Source organism: Oncorhynchus tshawytscha, unplaced genomic scaffold (assembly GCF_018296145.1).
Source record: "Oncorhynchus tshawytscha isolate Ot180627B unplaced genomic scaffold, Otsh_v2.0 Un_contig_14823_pilon_pilon, whole genome shotgun sequence".
NCBI lineage: Eukaryota > Metazoa > Chordata > Actinopteri > Salmoniformes > Salmonidae > Oncorhynchus > Oncorhynchus tshawytscha.
Window position 1 is genome coordinate 53,151 of NW_024608768.1, and position 19,392 is coordinate 72,542.

The 19,392-nt window shown below is 43.3% G+C and overlaps 1 protein-coding gene across 4 annotated transcripts; it reads left to right on the top strand.

The window, feature by feature from the left end:
* Positions 1-1,052: 1,052 nt before the first annotated feature.
* On the top strand, positions 1,053-17,800 carry LOC112226278 (deleted in malignant brain tumors 1 protein). Of its 4 annotated transcripts, none has more exons than XM_042313625.1 (14): positions 1,053-1,107; positions 1,308-1,403; positions 1,587-2,024; positions 5,678-5,767; positions 8,808-8,917; positions 11,126-11,369; positions 11,980-12,045; positions 13,200-13,511; positions 13,707-13,918; positions 15,192-15,343; positions 15,773-16,021; positions 16,388-16,547; positions 17,327-17,405; positions 17,505-17,800. In XM_042313625.1, the coding sequence occupies exons 2-14, from the start codon at positions 1,325-1,327 to the stop codon at positions 17,522-17,524; spliced, it is 2,211 nt and encodes a 736-aa protein (XP_042169559.1). In that variant the 5' UTR covers positions 1,053-1,107; positions 1,308-1,324; the 3' UTR covers positions 17,525-17,800. The 4 variants fall into 4 exon arrangements, with proteins under 4 accessions (XP_042169559.1, XP_042169557.1, XP_042169560.1 ...); XM_042313623.1 differs by having other exon boundaries at positions 1,106-1,198; XM_042313626.1 differs by having other exon boundaries at positions 1,106-1,124.
* The last annotated feature ends 1,592 nt before the right edge of the window (positions 17,801-19,392 follow it).

Genomic DNA, 19,392 nt, shown 5'->3' on the forward strand with positions numbered 1-19,392 from the left:
GTTAAAAATGTTTGAAATTGTTGCATGTTGCCTTCATATTTTTGTTCAGAATACTGTAATTAGTTTGTAATGCAATTGGATGCATCTTTATTTGAGAGTGTACAGCACAGTGAGGACTTCGGGAGCTATACAACAAGAGGCATGGCACAGCAACACTTAAAGAGTGAAGCAAATCTCACACGTATGACAAATGATAGTATTAGTAACAAATGACATTGGGCTTGCATCCCAAATGGCAACTTTTTCCCTATATAGAACCCCATGAGCCCTGGTCAAAAGTAGTGCACTATATAGGGAATAGGGTGCCTTTTGGGATGCATCCCAGGTATTCCCCAGCAACACTTGATGCAAACATGACATGACAACTTGGGAATGTAGGTTATCTGACCACCAGCGTTAGTGTGTTTGATTTAGATAGTGGAAATGCACTAAAGGATTGTTTTTTATGGTTCACTACACAACGGATAAAGCCTCTCTGCATTCTTGCACACTTTGAATCCATGGCAAATGTCTTGTGAAGGTTAGAGTCAGTTTACTTTGTGCAAAAGGAAACTTTACTTTGTACAAATAACTCATTTTGCAGACAGAAATACATCAAAGGAGTATCAAACATTCACAGAAACGGTTAAACCCCAATCACACAAATAGGTCAGATTTACAATGGAGCTGTTCAAGTTTTGTTTTTATTCTGTTCACAGTTTTGCAATGGACTCAAATGACTTCAAAGGACTTCTTCATGGTAACACATTAAATACATTTTATAGAAATGGCTGTTGGCTAAAGGTATGTTTGCATAAAAGGGGTTGGCTGTGGTTTTACTGGAATGTACAAACTGTCTTTGTGTTCATAACCCCCAAGGTTGTTCTATTATATAGGGAGGTTGTGTCCATTTTATTGAGAAGTCCTATGACTAAGTATATTGATACAAGGATTTCTGACAAAGAGTCGTTTTATTCATCTGTCAGGTTAGTTTCTGTTTGTGTGATGAATAAGTAACTCAATGCCTGTAATCACAATAGAAATGTTCTTTATGGTCACATGATGTGTCCTAGGAAACGGTATAAATGGAGCTCCCAGGTGAAATCCAGAACCCACGTCCTCTGAGTGGTAAGCCAATGATGGAGGTCCTGGAAGACTTGACCATTCTAGCAGACTAAAACTACATTGTTGGATGGTTCAATTATGCTTCATTTTATTTGTAATTCCTAGTAACACTTCATGTGAATTGGTTTCTAGATGTTTAACTATATACAGTATCACTCCATTGTCCACTAACGACCCACTACTAACTCTAAACCTCTTCTCAGGTGTGTTTTGGATCTGAATGATGGTGTTCTTAATGATGTCCTCAGGGGCTCTGCTGCTGTTCCTGTTCATACAGGCCACCACTGGTCATAGCTCAGGTAACAGGGTTGATGGTCTTGGTCATTATGTGTTTCAGATCATTGTGTTTAAGATCTGGGCAGAGTTACATTTTCTTCATCGTAGTTGACATTTTTCCTGAAGGTGTTGTAAGTCATACATAATTATGGTACATGACACTGTGGCTAGTAGCCAATGCTTCATCAGAAACTCAATTCTTTCAGTTCGGTCAGATGTCAATGCCACCTCTCCAACACAGATGTCGACACCACCACTCACCCCCCCACCCGGTGTCGCAGACAGTATGTTTTCAACAATGACATCCGATACAACAACATCAGCATTAGCCAATAGTCAAGTCAGATTGGTCAATGGTCCTAACTCCTGCTCTGGGAGAGTGGAGGTCTACCACAGCGGTCACTGGGGGGCGGTGTGTGACGACTTGTGGGACTTGAGTGACGCCCAGGTGGTGTGTAGACAGCTGGGCTGTGGAAGAGTTCTGTCTGCACCACGTGAAGCCCACTTCGGACAGGGGAACGGGACAATCTGGCTGGATGACGTTAGATGTACAGGCAGCGAGTCTAATCTCATAAAGTGCAGTCACAATGGGTTTGGATTACACAACTGTGGACATCACGAAGACGCTGGTGTCATCTGCTCAGGTAGGAGTATCGTTTTTTAAGCTTCTTTATCAACTTTACTCTTTTTTCTAATCAACAACCTTAGTAAAGGCTTTATGGATACAGTTAGATCACCATCCTGGTGTATTATGGTTTAAACCCCACAACAACTTATTTCACAGCCATAAATACTTCAAGACAAGCAAGCACACATTTTTCTTGTTAATGTATTCATTTTCCTCATTATTTATGTCTGTTTTATTTGAACCCAAACTCCACTTCTCCCCATCCCTTTAAAACCCAACCTCCACTTCTCCCCAACCCTTTATAACCCAACCTCCACTTCTCCCCATCCCTTTATAACCCAACCTCCACTTCTCCCCATCCCTTTACAACCCAACCTCCACTTCTCCTCATCCCTTTACAACCCAACCTCCACTTCTCCCCATCCCTTTACAACCCAACCTCCACTTCTCCCATCTCTTTACAACCCAACCTCCACTTTCCCCATCCCTTTAAAACCCAACCTCCACTTCTCCCCATCCCTTTACATCCCAACCTCCACTTCTCCCATCCCTTTACATCCCAACCTCCACTTCTCCCCATCCCTTTACATCCCAACCTCCACTTCTCCCCAACCTCCACTTCCCCATCCCTTTAAAACCCAACCTCCACTTCTCCCCATCCCTTTACATCCCAACCTCCACTTCTCCCCATCCCTTTAAAACCCAACCTCCACCTCCCAACCCTTTATAACCCAACCTCCACTTCTCCCCAACCCTTTATAACCCAACCTCCACTTCTCCCCAACCCTTTATAACCCAACCTCCACTTCTCCTCATCCCTTTACAACCCAACCTCCACTTCTCCCCATCCCTTTACAACCCAACCTCCACTTCTCCCATCTCTTTACAACCCAACCTCCACTTCTCCCCATCCCTTTAAAACCCAACCTCCACTTCTCCCCATCCCTTTAAAACCCAACCTCCACTTCTCCCCATCCCTTTACATCCCAACCTCCACTTCTCCCATCCCTTTACATCCCAACATCCACTTCTCCCCATCCCTTTACATCCCAACATCCACTTCTCCCCATCTCTTTTACAACCCAACATCCACTTCTCCCCAACCCTTTATAACCCAACCTCCACTTCCTCCCCAACCCCTCCACTTCTCCCCATCCCTTTATAACCCAACCCCTTTATAACCCAACCTCCACTTCTCCCCATCCCTTTACAACCCAACCTCCACTTCTCCTCATCCCTTTACAACCCAACCTCCACTTCTCCCCATCTCTTTACCCCATCCACTTTCCCCATCCCTTTACAACCCAACCTCCACTTCCCCATCCCATCCCTTTTAACCCAACCTCCACTTCTCCCACCTCCACTTCTCCCCCTTTACAACCCAATCCCTTCTCCCATCTCTTTAAAACTTTAAAACCCAACCTCCACTTCTCCCCCTTTACATCCCAACCTCCACTTCTCCCATCCCCATCCCTTTCCCCATCCCACCCAACCTCCACTTCTCCCCATCCCTTTACAACCCAACCTCCCTTCTCCCCATCCCTTTATAACCCAACCTCCACTTCTCCCCATCCCTTTATCCCTTTAACCCAACCTCCACTTCTCCCCATCCCTTTATAACCCAACCTCCACTTCTCCCCATCCCTTTATAACCCAACCTCCACTTCTCCCCATCCCTTTATAACCCAACCTCCACTTCTCCCCATCCCCAACCTCCCACTTCTCCTCATCCCTTTACAACCCAACCTCCACTTCTCCCCATCCCTTTATAACCCAACCTCCACTTCTCCCCATCCCTTTATAACCCAACCTCCACTTCTCCCCATCCCTTTATAACCCAACCTCCACTTCTCCCATCCCTTTTCCCAACCTCCACTTCTCCCCATCCCTTCTCCCCATCCCTTTACATCCCAACCTCCACTTCTCCCCACTTTACAACCCAACTCCACTTCTCCCCATCCCTTTATAACCCAACCTCCACTTCTCCCCAACCCTTTATAACCCAACCTCCACTTCTCCCATCCCTTTACAACCCAACCTCCACTTCTCCCATCCCTTCTCCCATCCCTTTACAACCCAACCTCCACTCTCCCCATCTCTTTACAACCCCCCATCCCTTTACTCCCTTCTCCCATCCCTTTACAACCCAACCTCCACCTCCACTTCTCTTTACAACCCAACCTCCTCCCCATCCCTTTAAAACAACCCAACCTCCACTTCTCCCCATCCCTTTACAACCCAACCTCCACTTCTCCCCATCCCTTTACATCCCAACCTCCACTTCTCCCATCCTTTACAACAACCTCCACTTCTCCCCATCCCTTTCAACCCAACCTCCACTTTCCCCATCCCAACCCAACCTCCACTTCTCCCCATCCCTTTAACCCAATCCAATCCCTTTATAACCCAACCTCCACTTCTAACCAAACCCCATCCCTTTATAACCCAACCTCCACTCCTCTCCCTTTATAACCCAACCTCCACTTCTCCTTCCCTTTATAACCCAACCTCCACTTCTCCCCATCCCTTTATAACCCAACCTCCACCTCCACTTCTCCCATCCCTTTATAACCCAACCTCCACTTCCCCATCCCTTTATAACCCAACCTCCACTTCTCCCCATCCTTTATAACCCAACCTCCACTTCTCCCCATCCCTTTAAAACCCAACCTCCACTTCTATCCCTTTAACCCAACCATCCACTCCCAACCTCCACTTCTCCCATCCCTTTTATAACCCAACCTCCACTTCTCCCCATCCCTTTTATAACCCAACCTCCACTTCTCCCCATCCCTTTATAACCCAACCTCCACTTCTCCCCATCCCTTTATAACCCAACCTCCACTTCTCCCCATCCCTTTATAACCCAACCTCCCTTTCCCCATCCCTTTACAACCCAGCCAACCCAACCTCCCTTTATCTCTTTAACCCAACCTCCACTTCTCCCCATCCCTTTATAACCCACCTCCACTTCTCCCCATCCCTTTATAACCTCCACTTCTCCATTTTACAACCCAACATCCACTTCTCCCCATCCCTTTATAACCCAACCTCCACTTCTCCCCATCCCTTTATAACCCAACCTCCACTTCTCCCCATCCCTTTATAACCCAACCTCCACTTCTCCCTCATCCCTTTATAACCCAACCTCCACTTCTCCTCATCCCTTTATAACCCAACCTCCACTTCTCCTCATCCCTTTATAACCCAACCTCCACTTCTCCCCATCCCTTTATAACCCAACCTCCACTTCTCCCCATCCCTTTATAACCCAACCTCCACTTCTCCCCATCCCTTTATAACCCAACCTCCACTTAACCCAACCTCCACTTCTCCCATCCCTTTACAACCCAACCTCCACTTCTCCCATCCCTTTACAACCCAACCTCCACTTCTCCCATCTCTTTACAACCCAACCTCCACTTCTCCCCATCCCTTTATAACCCAACCTCCACTTCTCCAACCTCCACTTCTCCCATCCCTTTACAACCCAAACCTCCAACCTCCACTTCTCCCATCCCTTTACAACCCAACCTCCACTTCTCCCATCCCTTTACAACCCAACCTCCACTTCTCCCATCCCTTTACAACCCAACCTCCACTAGGGACGTTACTATTTAAAAATAGTGTAAAGGAAGTTTGAACTGAAATCCTGTCTTTCTCTGTCAGGTGGCAGCAACACCACAGCAGCACCACCGATCTCCTGGAACACCACAACAGGAACAGCCCGACCAACCAACCAAACAACCACATTGGCAGGTAACTCCACAGAACCAATAACAAGGTGGCAAGATCATTGTAAAGTACACCCAGACTCTTACCCTGTCCGAATACCTATAATAGCGTACTACATATTTAAACTGCATACTATGAACTCATCGTTGCATACTATTTAGCACGTACCGTTTAGTAAGAAGTATGCAGTATGCCACGGCCGCAACGCAGTAGAGGCTCCTGATTGGCTCCATAAATGGGGCAGGGCTGAGTGCAGGTGAATTTTTCCAAATTCAACAGACATGTATCGCATTAACCAGCATGATAATACCTCATTTCCAATTTGATTAATTTCTCTAAACTCAGAATAGAATGGGAATGGAGTTATAGGCCTACTCAGGCTGGTTATAGGCAGACTATCACATTCGACCAATACCATAGCCCATATACAGTGGGGCAAAAAAGTATTTAGTCAGCCACCAATTGTGCAAGTTCTCCCACTTAAAAAGATGAGAGGCCTGTAATTTTCATCATAGGTAAACTTCAAATACAGACAAAATGAGATTTTATTTTCTCCAGAAAATCACATTGTAGGATTTTTAATGAATTTATTTGCAAATTATGGTGGAAAATAAGTATTTAGTCACCTACAAACAAGCAAGATTTCTGGCTCTCACAGACCTGTTACTTCTTTAAGAGGCTCCTCTGTCCTCCACTCGTTACCTGTATTAATGGCACCTGTTTGAACTTGTTATCAGTATAAAAGACACCTGTCCACAACCTCAAACAGTCACACTCCAAACTTCACTATGGCCAAGACCAAAGAACTGTCAAAGGACACCAGAAACAAAATTGTAGACCTGCACCAGGCTGGGAAGACTGAATCTGCAATAGGTGATTTTCTGGATTTTTTTTTTTTCATTTTGTCTGTCATAGTTGAAGTGTACATATGATGAAAATTACAGGCCTCTCTCAGAACTTGCACAATTGGTGGCTGACTAAATACTTTTTTGCCCCACTGTATGAGACTGTAGATTTGCTTAATCCGGAAATGGTGTTTCTTAAGTATTCGGGCTATGATTGATAAGCTTACTAGGATGTTATGGAAGATGGCAGGGTTTTTAACTACAGTAATACAGTATACAAGATAACAGTACAGTAAACACTACAGTAATACTTTTGGCATTTTTTTAAACAACCACCATTTGTAATACAATACAAGATAAACAGCCAGTGCTGTTCAGTTACAAGTAAATAAACAGTACAGTAAACACTACAGTAATACAGTACCAAGATAAACAGTACAGTAAACACTACAGTTCAGTATACAAGATAAACAGTACAGCATACAGTACAGTATACAAGATAAACAGTACAGTAATACTACAGTAATACAGTATACAAGATAAAGTATACAAGATAAACAGTACAGTAAACACTACAGTAATACAGTATACAAGATAAACAGTACAGTAAACACTACAGTAATACAGTATACAAGATAAACAGTACAGTAAACACTACAGTAATACAGTATACAAGATAAACAGTACAGTAAACAATACAGTATACAAGATAAACAGTACAGTAAACACTACAGTAATACAGTATACAAGATAAACAGTACAGTAAACACTACAGTAATACAGTATACAAGATAAACAGTACAGTAAACACTACAGTAATACAGTATACAAGATAAACAGTACAGTAAACACTACAGTAATACAGTATACAAGATAAACAGTACAGTAAATACTACAGTAATACAGTATACAAGATAAACAGTACAGTAAATACTACAGTAATACAGTATACAAGATAAACAGTACAGTAAATACTACAGTAATACAGTATACAAGATAAACAGTACAGTAAACACTACAGTAATACAGTATACAAGATAAACAGTACAGTAAACACTACAGTAATACAGTATACAAGATAAACAGTACAGTAAACACTACAGTAATACAGTATACAAGATAAACAGTACAGTAAACACTACAGTATACAAGATAAACAGTACAGTAAATACTACAGTAATACAGTATACAAGATAAACAGTACAGTAAATACTACAGTAATACAGTATACAAGATAAACATGTTACAAAAGTATAGCTCCATAAGGAACTGAGGCCTGGTCCCAAACGTCTCAAGAAGCTTTCTCTCCTCGTCTCCTTAACGTTATGGTTCCTGTTGTCTGGGAAACAACAGGAAGCTGCGGTGAAAGGTGGGATAATTAGTAAAAAATACTGAGTACTCACCTGTAGCCTTTTTATCCATACCAAAAGTCTGATTGCAAAGTGAACATTTACGCAATTAGTGTTTGCACATGTGAAAAGGGACAGTGATCAATTGGTAATTGAGCTTAGCTTGTTGAAGAGTGTTGCTTTCCATTTGCACACAAGAGATTTTAGTTGTGAAGGTTGTTCCAAAGGTAGAGAATTGTGTGTTGTGTTTTGACAAATGTTTCTTTTAGAATTGCAATCTGAGTGTAAAGCAAAACATGTGCCAGTAGTATTGCAGTTTGGGTCGTTGTGCCTCACGGGCCAGTTTATTCTTCTAACAAATGATGGGGGTCCTGGGTCGTCGGTTTGCCTGGGCAGGTGGCCCTGGGTCGTCGGTTTGCCTGGGCAGGTGGCCCTGGGTCGTCGGTTTGCCTGGGCAGGTGGCCCTGGGTCGTCGGTTTGCCTGGGCAGGTGGCCCTGGGTCGTCGGTTTGCCTGGGCAGGTGGCCCTGGGTCACCGGTTTGCCTGGGCAGGTGGCCCTGGGTCACCGGTTTGCCTGGGCAGGTGGCCCTGGGTCGTCGGTTTGTCTGGGCAGGTGTCACTGGGTCAGAAAACCCCTTCCATAGATCATCTATTATTCAGTTTCTGCAGTTCAGAAAATAGCTACATAATGTTAGCTAGTTAAGCAAAACAACAGGGAGTACTGTCATTTGTCATCAGGAGCTGAGGCCCCAAAAGTCTCAAGAAGCTTTCTCTCCTCGTCTCCTTAACGTTATGGTTCCTGTTGTCTGGGAAACAGGAAGCTGCGGTGAAAGGTGGGATAATTTCCTCTTCTTTTCTTCTTCCTCCCAGGGGCTAGGTCACGGTGGGTGGAGGTGGAACCAGAAGTGATATCATATCCTGGCCAGACGGTTAACCTGCGGTGTGCCTTCATAGGAACGCAGGTCATACAGCTCACACAGGTCAGTCACACAGGAAGTTGTGTGGACTAATATGTATATTGTTACAATATGCTGAAAAAAATATACTTTGTCCTTGATCATCCAAATTCCAACATGGATGAAGTCAGATAGTATTTGACTAAAAAATGTTTTTACCTACAGTATAATAGTTCAGGTAATAGTAAAAGTGTTTAACCTGTAATGGTAAATGTTTAACCTATAATAGTTCAGGTAGTAGTAAATGCACAAAGTAAGAGTAGTCAAACATAGAGTACCAGTCAACAGTTTGGACACACCTACTCCTTCCAGGGTTTTTCTTTATTTTTATCATTTTCTACATTGTAGAATAATAGTGAAGACATCAAAACTATGAAATAACACATATGGAATCATGTAGTAACCAAAAGAGTGTTAAACAAACCAAAATATATTTTAGATTTTAGATTCTTAAAAGTAGCCATCCTTTGCCTTGATGGCAGCTTTGCCCACTCTTGGCATTCTCTCAACCAGCTTCACCTGGAATGCTTTTCCAACAGTCTTGAAGGAGTTCCCAGCATATATGGAAACTCTTTCAAGCATATATGGGAACTCCTTTTCCTTCACTCTGTGGTCCAACTCATCCCAAACCATCTCAATTGGGTTGAGGTCAGATGAGGCCAGGTCATCTGATGCAGCACTCCATCACTCTCCTTCTTGGTCAAATAGCCCTTACACAGCCTGGAGGTGTGTTAGGTCATTGTCCTGCTGAAAAAGAAATTATAGTCCCACTAAGTGCAAACCTGATAGTATGGCGTATCACTGCAGAATGCTGTGGTAGCCATACTGGTTAAGTTTACCTTGAATTCTAAATAAATCACAGACACTGTCACTAGCAAAGCTCCCCTACACCATCACACCACCGCCTCCATGTTCCACGGTGGGAACCACACATGTGAAGATTGTGGTCACTTACTGTGTCTCACAAAGACACAGCGGTTGGAACCAAAAATCTTACATTTAGACTCATCAGACCAAAGGGCAGATTTCCACCGGTCTAATGTCTATTGCTCGTGTTTCTTGGCCCAAGCACATCTCTTCTTCTTGTCCTCTTCTCATCCTTTAGTAGTGGTTTCTTTGCAGCAATTTGACCATGAAGGCCTGATTCACACAGTCTCCTCTGAACAGTTGATGTTGAGATGTGTCTGTTACTTCAACTCTGTGAAGCATTTATTTGGGCTGCAATTTCTGAGGCTGGTAACTCTATTGGGCTCACCGAGTGGCGCAGCGGTCTAAGGCACTGCATCTCAGTGTAAGAGGCATCACTACAGTCCCTGGTTCAATTCCAGGCTGTATCTCATCCGGCCGTCATTGGGACAATGCCCAACGTCATCTGGGTTTGGCCGGTGTAGCCCATCATTGTAAATAAGAATTTATTCTTAACTGACTTGGCTGGTTAAATAAAGATAAAATAGGTAACTGTGTTTTCCTTTCCTGTGGCGGTCCTCATGAGAGCCAGATTCATCATAGCGCTTGATGTTTTTATGCGACAGCACTATCAAAGTTCTTGAAATTTTCCATGTTGACTGACCTTCATGTCTTAAAGTAATGATGGACTGTCGTTTCTCTTTGCTTATTTGAGCTGTTCTTGCCATAATATGGACTTGTTCTTTTACCAAATAGGGCTATCTTCTGTATACCAACCCTACCTTGTCACAACACAAGGAAAGAAATTCCACGAATGAGCTTTTAACAAGGCTCACCTGTTAAATGAAATGCATTCCAAGTGACTACCTCATGCAGCTGGTTGAGAGAATGCCAAGAGTGTGCAAGGCTATCATCAAGGGTGGCTACTTTGAAGAATCTCAAATATAAAATATATTTTGATTTGTTGAACACTTTTTTTGGTTACTACATTGAATTGAATGTATTTGGGGTAACAGACATATACAACTAAATGTACAATGTGGACCCAGAGGATATCACTTGAAAGTATTAATTAAAACGCGTTTCCAAAGTGGTCCTCGATGGTAAAACCAATGGTTTTCCAATGGAATCACATATAATGATTCCATGTGCGTTATTTCATAGTTTTGATGTCTTCACTATTATTCTACAATGTATAAATGAGTAAAAATAAAGAACAACCATTGAATGAGTAGCTGTGTCCAAACATTTGACTGGTACTGTATATGGACGTTTACTTGTCCCCCCATTTCCCCTTGCTGTGTGTTATTAATAAATACTATACAGGTGTCCTGGATTTTTGAGTCCAGGAAGGGCGAGAGGCTCAACATAGCCACGTACCACCCCAATTTTGGGGTACTTTACCCCACGTCACCCCTGAAGGGACGAGTTAGCTTCCCCACGCCCTCCCTCAGCAACCCTTCAATCCAGATCGCTGACATCAGGATGACTGATGAAGGGAGATACATCTGTGAATACGCCACCTACCCCAGCGGCAATGAACAGGGCATCACCTCCCTCGTTATACTAGGTACGGTGTGTGTGCGTGTACCCCTGTTTTTTTAGGATGTGAGCATCTACTAAATCAAATCAAAACAATGTGTCTAGTGTTTAGTCTGTCGTTGTGTGTGTGTTTGTTTTCTGTCCAATTGTGTAGTAGGGGTTTCCCTGGGATGTGTAGGTATCTTGTGTATGTTTAGGACGTGTGTATCGCTCGTGTTTTGTGTTCTCTTGTGTTCTGTTGTGTGCTCTTGTGTTCTGTTGTGTGCTCTTGTGTTCTGTTGTGTGCTCTTGTGTTCTGTTGTGTGCTCTTGTGTTCTGTTGTGTGCTCTTGTGTTCTGTTGTGTGCTCTTGTGTTCTGTTGTGTGCTCTTGTGTTCTGCTCTAAATCTGTCTCTTTCACTGTGTGTAGTGCTCTCGTGTCTCACCTTCCCGTATCCCACTGCCTCTGAAGATTAAAACCTTGTCTGATGCAGATTAATTGGTATTATAAGTGGTATTGTCAGATCGATGGTGTTCTTGTTAATGCATCACAACCACAGATTAGGGCACAGAGGTTTTCCTGATCAAATGACGTGACCGGGTTAAAGTAAACATTTCAGAACCATATAAAGTACATGTGTACTAAACTCCTGTCTTTAGCTCTGTCAACATCACCACCTTTCTACTGGAGCACCACAACAATTACACCAGTGACAGCGTGGCAAGGTGAGTGTTAAGAAAGTGTGCTGTCTCATTGTTGTGTAAAATGCACTTACAATTCCATTGTAGCTTGGATAAGTGTTGAAAGGGGCTGAAGTCTCTGGGAATATTACCCTGGTTTGAGTAGGCAGAGATATGGAGATTGCACTCCTTCCTATTAGAGAGACGGTGAGAGAGACAGTTCCTCAGTTCAGGGTTCTTTAATGTTGATTTTAGATCAACACGTGTTCACACTTCTATGCCATTATCACCCAGCTATGAATATCCAATGAACTATCTTTTATCCATACAGCATGTGGTCTGGAAATAATAAACATGAATACAATGGCATCAATACTAGGATAAGACACATATGTCACGAATCCCGCCGAAGATGGTGCCTCTTCCTGTTCGGGCGACGCTCGGCGGTCGTCGTCGCCGGCCTATTAGCTGCCATCGATTCCCTTTCCTTTTGTTTCTGTTAATTGGGTCTAATTGGGTACACCTGTTTTGAGTTAGTTTTGTTTGTAGGCTATTTAAGGGCACTAGGCCCGCTGGGTATTTGTGCGGGCTTGTTCTCTGTTTATTTGGTGTTGGTGTATTAGTGTGATCGCTATTTTTCCGGACAGTTTTAGTCCTGTGTATTTTGGACGGGTGGTTTCATGCGCCCTTGTGTTTTGCATGTCCATGTCTCCGCTGTCGTTGGAATAAAAGATCCACGTACGGAATTACCTGCTCTCTGCGTTTGACTCCTCCACTCACCATTAATAGAAGTCGTAACAACATATTAATTTAGCAATAACAAAACAAGATACTGCTCTCATCTGTGACAATAATACGATGACTGAAAGGAAAATACAGGTAGCTACAAGACTACCCACCTAACAATGATAGGCTAAATGTAGCTAACATTGTTACAGAGCTAGCATGAAAATGAGATATAGAAATGCTGTAATAACTACGAAAATATGATTTAACTATTGACAACTTTGTCAGTAAAACATTGAGAAACAAGTACTGCACTCACAGTTTGGTATTCACGCACAGTGATGGATAAAGTAGTGGCCACAGCAACAGATGGTGAGCTGTACTTGGTCATGAATTGAACACTGCAGGCCTGTGTTAGCTGTGATGTCTAGCTGTTACAAAGTCATTTGTTTTGATTTTGATTTCTTTGTCAGATGCCCAGATCAGATTGATCAACGGTCCTAACTCCTGCTCTGGGAGAGTGGAGGTCTACCACAGTGGTAGCTGGGGGACGGTGTGTGACGACTCGTGGGACTTGAGTGACGCCCAGGTGGTGTGTAGACAGCTGGGCTGTGGGAGAGCTCTGTCTGCACCACACCAAGCCCACTTCGGACAGGGGAACGGGACAATATGGATGGATGATGTTGGATGTACAGGCAGCGAGTCTAATCTCACAAGGTGCAGTCACAATGGGTTTGGGAGACACAACTGTGGACATCACGAAGACGCTGGTGTCGTCTGTTCAGGTAGGAGTATCATTCTTTAATGATCCTTATTCATAATCTTTTATAATTCAATCAACATCTTCAGTGAAGGCTTTATGGATATAGTTAGATCACCATTCTGGAACTTATTTTTACACTCTGGGCCCTGTATGAATACCTTTTTTCTCCTATCTCTCATCCCCATTTTTCTTACCCTCCTCCCATTTTTTTTCTCAGAATCAGAGCGTCCTTCCAACTCAGGCCCAGAGCTGGTGTGTGGTCGGCGTCTCCTAGAGGTGGGTCTCAGCCGGGCTGGTCTGGAGACTGCAGGTCTGAACGCATTCTCTGCTCACCTGGCCGACCTCCGCTGCTCCTCCCACCAGGAAGCTAACGGCACAGTGTGGTTCCAGGTGGAGCGCAGGGAGGGCAGCTGTGGAAACACCTTGACGGTGAGGAGTGAGAACACTGACTTCTGGCTCTTTTTAATATTCTCTCTTCTTACGGTCAATTCACTTCAACTGAAGGGCAGCTCATACTGTATCTGTCAGTTGTTCATTTATATTTAGAAAACGGTACATTCAGATCCGGGATGCTGAATGGTTGATAGCTGTTAGTTATTCCTGATAATCCTGGGGGGAAATCCCAATGCGCATCCACTGTCCCACAGCCCGGCTAGGCAATTCATAAACTTAATCTCCACTGGAAAAAAGCTTCTAGACATTATTTCCCATGCTTCTAGCCTAGCATTTTGTTTGCAACTGTTGGAGTTTGTCTAAACCTTGCTGCCTGCCTCTCTGAAACTGGCCATGTGGTCTGGACAAACTCCTGGCTCTACACATGAACAATGTATCATGTAAATAATAACTACTGGCTCTACACATGAACAATGTGTAATGTGAATAATAACTACTGGCTCTACACATGAACAATGTGTAATGTGAATAATAACTACTGGCTCTACACATGAACAATGTGTAATGTGAATAATAACTACTGGCTCTACACATGAACAATGTGTAATGTGAATAATAACTACTGGCTCTACACATGAACAATGTGTAATGTGAATAATAACTACTGGCTCTACACATGAACAATGTGTAATGTAAATAATAAACTGGCTCTACACATGAACAATGGTAATGTGAATAATAACTACTGGCTCTACACATGAACAATGTGTAATGTGAATAATAACTACTGGCTCTACACATGAACAATGTGTAATGTGAATAATAACTACTGGCTCTACACATGAATAATAACTCCTGCTCTACACATGAACAATGTGAATAATAACTACTGGCTCTACACATGAACAATGTGTAATGTGAATAATAACTACTGGCTCTACACATGAACAATGTGTAATGTGAATAATAACTACTGGCTCTACACATGAACAATGTGTAATGTGAATAATAACTACTGGCTCTACACATGAACAATACATGTGAATAATAACTACTGGCTCTACACATGAATAATAACTACTGGCTCTACACATGAACAATGTGTAATGTGAATAATAACTACTGGCTCTACACATGAACAATGTGTAATGTGAATAATAACTACTGGCTCTACACATGAACAATGTGTAATGTAAATAATAACTTCTACACATCAGGGAGACATGACAGCGGTCTTTACTCTATTATGACCAGAGGTAATTTTGTTCATGTCATCCCAACTGTCATCCTCTCTTCTTCTATTTTCCAGACCAACAGCAGCCATGCCATCTACTCCAACAGTTTATTCATCTACCAGGTGCACGATGTCTCCTTCACCCGACCCGTGAGCATACCTTTCTCCTGTGCCTATCCGCTAGACACAGAGAGCAGCCTAGATGTGGCCGTCGCACCCTACCTACCGTGAGTGGAGACAACACATTACAGGAAACAATACGAACGCCACACCACATCAAAACACACCACAACACACCATTGTAGTCCCGCCCCATCTGTGTCACACCCTGATTGGTCCAGGATTACAACAATAGTCAGTCAGATATCTGGAAATATTTACCGTAGAATGTTTTTTTAATGGAATTTTATACATCCAGTCTTGGCAGACAAATATGCACATAACAAGCTACAGCTTTGAAACTTTGTCATAAATTGACTGCATGTTTGTTTACTCCATATTGTAACTCTGTTGTTGTTTGTATCGCACTGCTTTGCTTTATCTTGGCCAGGTCGCAATTGTAAATGAGAACTTGTTCTCAACTGGCCTACCTGGTTAAATAAAGGTAAAATAAATAAATAAAATACATTTGTCTTGGTTTGTTCTCTTGGCACCAGGGTGGAAGGTGGAGTTTCAGGTATTGGCTCCAAGGCGTCAGCCTCCATGTCTCTGTACCACAACTCCAACTACACAGAGCCTTACCCTGCGGGTCAGAGGGTCACTCTGCCACTGGGTTCTGTTCTGCATGTGGGTGTGTCCGTCAACGAGACGGAGACGGAGCGATTTGTGGTTGCCCTGGACAACTGCTACGCCACTCACTCCCCCAACCCTGATGACCCTATGAGATATTTCATCATTCAGAACAAGTATTTATGCTTCTTTATAGTTTATAGACTGAAAAAGACAAATCCATTCAGAAAGTAAGTTAAGAATAAATTATTATTTACAATGACGGCCTGTAAGTGTGTGTGTTTGTTCTTGGCTATATGTCTGTTTATTTTTGTAAGTGACTTGTCCGAGCCAGAACGGCCCATAGGACAGGAGCCTACTTCCTGTTTCTGTAGCATGAGGCAACTTAATGTACAAGTACACCCCATGGGCCTTACATCCCAAAAATAATAATAATGCTGATATGAATGCAAAGCAGACAGGCATCAGGTCCCATTTTTCTGTTTGTGTATTTTTGTAGCTGTGTGCAAGTTAAACCCTGGTCCTCCCTCTCTGTTCCCCAGATGTCCTAGTGATCGTACCCAGGTGAGGGTGGAGGAGAGTGGCTCATCACTCGAGGCGCGCTTCTCTGCACTGCTGTTTCTGTTCCAGGGAGACTACCGGGACGTTTTCCTGCACTGCAGCCTCAGCCTGTGTGACCAGAGGAGCTCCTCCTGCACTCCAGTGAGTCGTGGGCCCACATTCACAAAGCGTAGGAGAGCTGATTTCGGATCAGTTTGGCCTTTTAGATTGTGGTGAATTAGAGGTGTAACCTGATCCTTGATCAGCACTCGTCAGATCCTTTGTGAATACTGGCCATGGACTCTTCATCAGCCTCTGTCTTCCACTTTTTCTCTCTCTCTCTCTAGTGTCTCTCTCTCTCTAGTGTGTCTCTCTCTCTCTAGTGTGTCTCTCTCTCTCTAGTGTGTCTCTCTCTCTCTAGTGTGTCTCTCTCTCTAGTGTGTCTCTCTCTCTCTAGTGTGTGTGTCTCTCTCTCTCTCTAGTGTGTCTCTCTCTCTCTAGTGTGTCTCTCTCTCTCTAGTGTCTCTCTCTCTCTAGTGTGTCTCTCTCTCTCTAGTGTCTCTCTCTCTCTCTCTAGTGTGTCTCTCTCTCTAGTGTGTCTCTCTCTCTCTCTAGTGTGTCTCTCTCTCTAGTCTCTCTCTCTAGTGTCTCTCTCTCTCTAGTGTCTCTCTCTCTAGTGTGTCTCTCTCTAGTGTCTCTCTCTAGTGTGTCTCTCTCTCTCCTCTCTCTCTCTAGTGTCTCTCTCGTCTCTCTCTAGTGTCTCTCTCTCTAGTGTCTCTCTCTCTCTCTAGTGTGTCTCTCTCTCTAGTGTGTCTCTCTCTCTCTAGTGTGTCTCTCTCTCTCTAGTGTCTCTCTCTCTCTAGTGTCTCTCTAGTGTCTCTCTCTCTAGACTACTGGTACAGTACTCTCTTACCCGTCTAAAACATTTTTTCCCCCCACAGTTGTGTTCCAGACGAAGGAGATCACGTTCCATCTCCAGTTCCGTCCCCCTTAATCCCGTCACCATCGGTCCAATCAGCTGTGCGTATTATGCCTCTGCCAATCACATGGACAGTGCTGATGATGCTATAGGACACACACATACGTAAAGGTAACAGTTTCTCTCTGTTTGTCTTCCAGGGACTTGGAGTCTGGACTGAGCCTTGGGAGGTACTGCAGTGAGCCGTATCTGTTTCATTGTCCTTATACTTTTGAATGTACTTTTTCACATATCTCTCTGGTTGTGTTTTGTGACTATTGAATATTGTCTTTGTGTTTCATTGTTGCAGTAAGTATCCATACCCAGACATTCAGCTGTCTTAGAGGTGTTTACCTTTTTCTGCAGCCTTAAAGGCCCAGTGCAGTCAAAACTCTGTTGTTCCGGACTCCCGGGTGGCGCAGTGGTCTAGGGCACTGCATCACAGTGCTGGCTGTGCCACCAGAGACTCTGGGTTTGCGCCCAGGCTCTGTCGCAGCTGGCCGTGACTGGGAGGTCCGTGGGGCGACGCACAATTGGCCTAGCGTCGTCCGGATTAGGGAAGGTTTGGCCGGTAGGGATGTCCTTGTCTCATCGTGCACTAGCGACTCCTGTGGCGGGCCGGGTGCAATGCATGCTAACCAGGTCGCCAAGTGCACAGTGTTTCCTCCGACACGGCTGCGGCTGGCTTCCGGGTTGGATGAGCGCTGTGTTAAGAAGCAGTGCGGCTTGGTTGGGTTGTGTATAGGAGGACGCATCACTGTCGACCTTCATCTCTCCCGAGCCCGTACAGGAGTTGTAGCGATGAGACAAGATAGTAACTACTAACAATTGGACAACAATTACATGAAAAGGGGGTAAAATTGTTGTTCCTCATTTTTGTAATCACATTGTATGAAACTAACAGCTCATGTAAAAGTATGAAAAAATTGTATCACTGTTACTTCCTGATAGTTAGTGGTTGAAAATACAATCTACACAGGACCTTCTAATCAGCAGGTTTGCATGGGTGGGAGTTTGGGCTCTCCATGGTGACATCACCATGCGGTAAATTGGTTAATAGACAAATAACAAAGAGAATTCCAAACCTCTCCGTCAATAAGTTAGTTTGAAGTTTTCCCATCTCCACTCAGACCACTCCCAGACAGTCCGAGCAACATTCTTGCTTGAGAGAGTTTTTTGCTTAAAGCTGTTTTTTGCCCATTTGAATGGGGCTATTATAGTAAGTTGCTTAATTGTTACCTAGAAATGATTTGATATTGATATAAAATATGAAAACGGCTGCATTGGTACTTTAAAACCACAGCCTTACATTTGGATCATTGCTTTGAAGCAGTTTTTTAAAATTGGATGGTGATTTGATGTGTATCATTCTATTACTTGTGTGATATATTGATTATTATAAACTAGGTGATTCAAGCTCTGAATGCTGAAAGCCGTAGTCTGTCAGACAAACCACGGGTATGAAAAAAGATTTCTTTTAACTCTTCTAATTACGTTGGTAACCAGTTTATAATAGTAAGACACCTTGAGGGTGTGTGGTACATGGCCAATATACCACGGCTAAGGGGTGTATCCAGACACTCCCTTAGCCGTGTTATACTGGCCGTATACCAAACCCCCTCGGGCCTTAATGCTTAATTAATGACAGTCTCTTTGGTTTTGATGGTTTGTTAAGGTGGGTTAATGTGATTTTTATTTCAGGTTTATTTTTTGACTTGTTTGAACTTTTAACAATTGATTTATTTGAACCTTCATTTTGAACGACTATTGACTTTGATTTTGAGTGAACATTGAAAAACTGATTTAAGACAAATAAATAATCTTGAAATCCCTGGCCATTGTACCTGTTTAAGTAACTGTTGAGAACTGAAATTGAAGGGGAGAATGTAATTAAAGCTTGTGTGTAATTGGGGCACAGCTAATAAATGGGGTTAAATCATGTATTTTTGTAATCTGAGTAATTGTTTTAGGTTGATTAAAAATGTAGATTTATTTAATTTTTCAATTCTGTTTAACTGTGCATGTTTCTTGTGATGTAGCCTAGTACTG

Coding starts and splice junctions, on each gene's coding strand:
- LOC112226278 (XM_042313625.1), top strand. CDS start 1,325: ATGATGGTGTTCTTAATGATGTCCTCAGGGGCTCTGCTGCTGTTCCTG. Junction 11,370..11,979: donor CACCTCCCTCGTTATACTAG/GTACGGTGTGTG, acceptor TCCTGTCTTTAG/CTCTGTCAACATCACCACCT. Junction 16,022..16,387: donor TATTTCATCATTCAGAACAA/GTATTTATGCTT, acceptor TCTGTTCCCCAG/ATGTCCTAGTGATCGTACCC.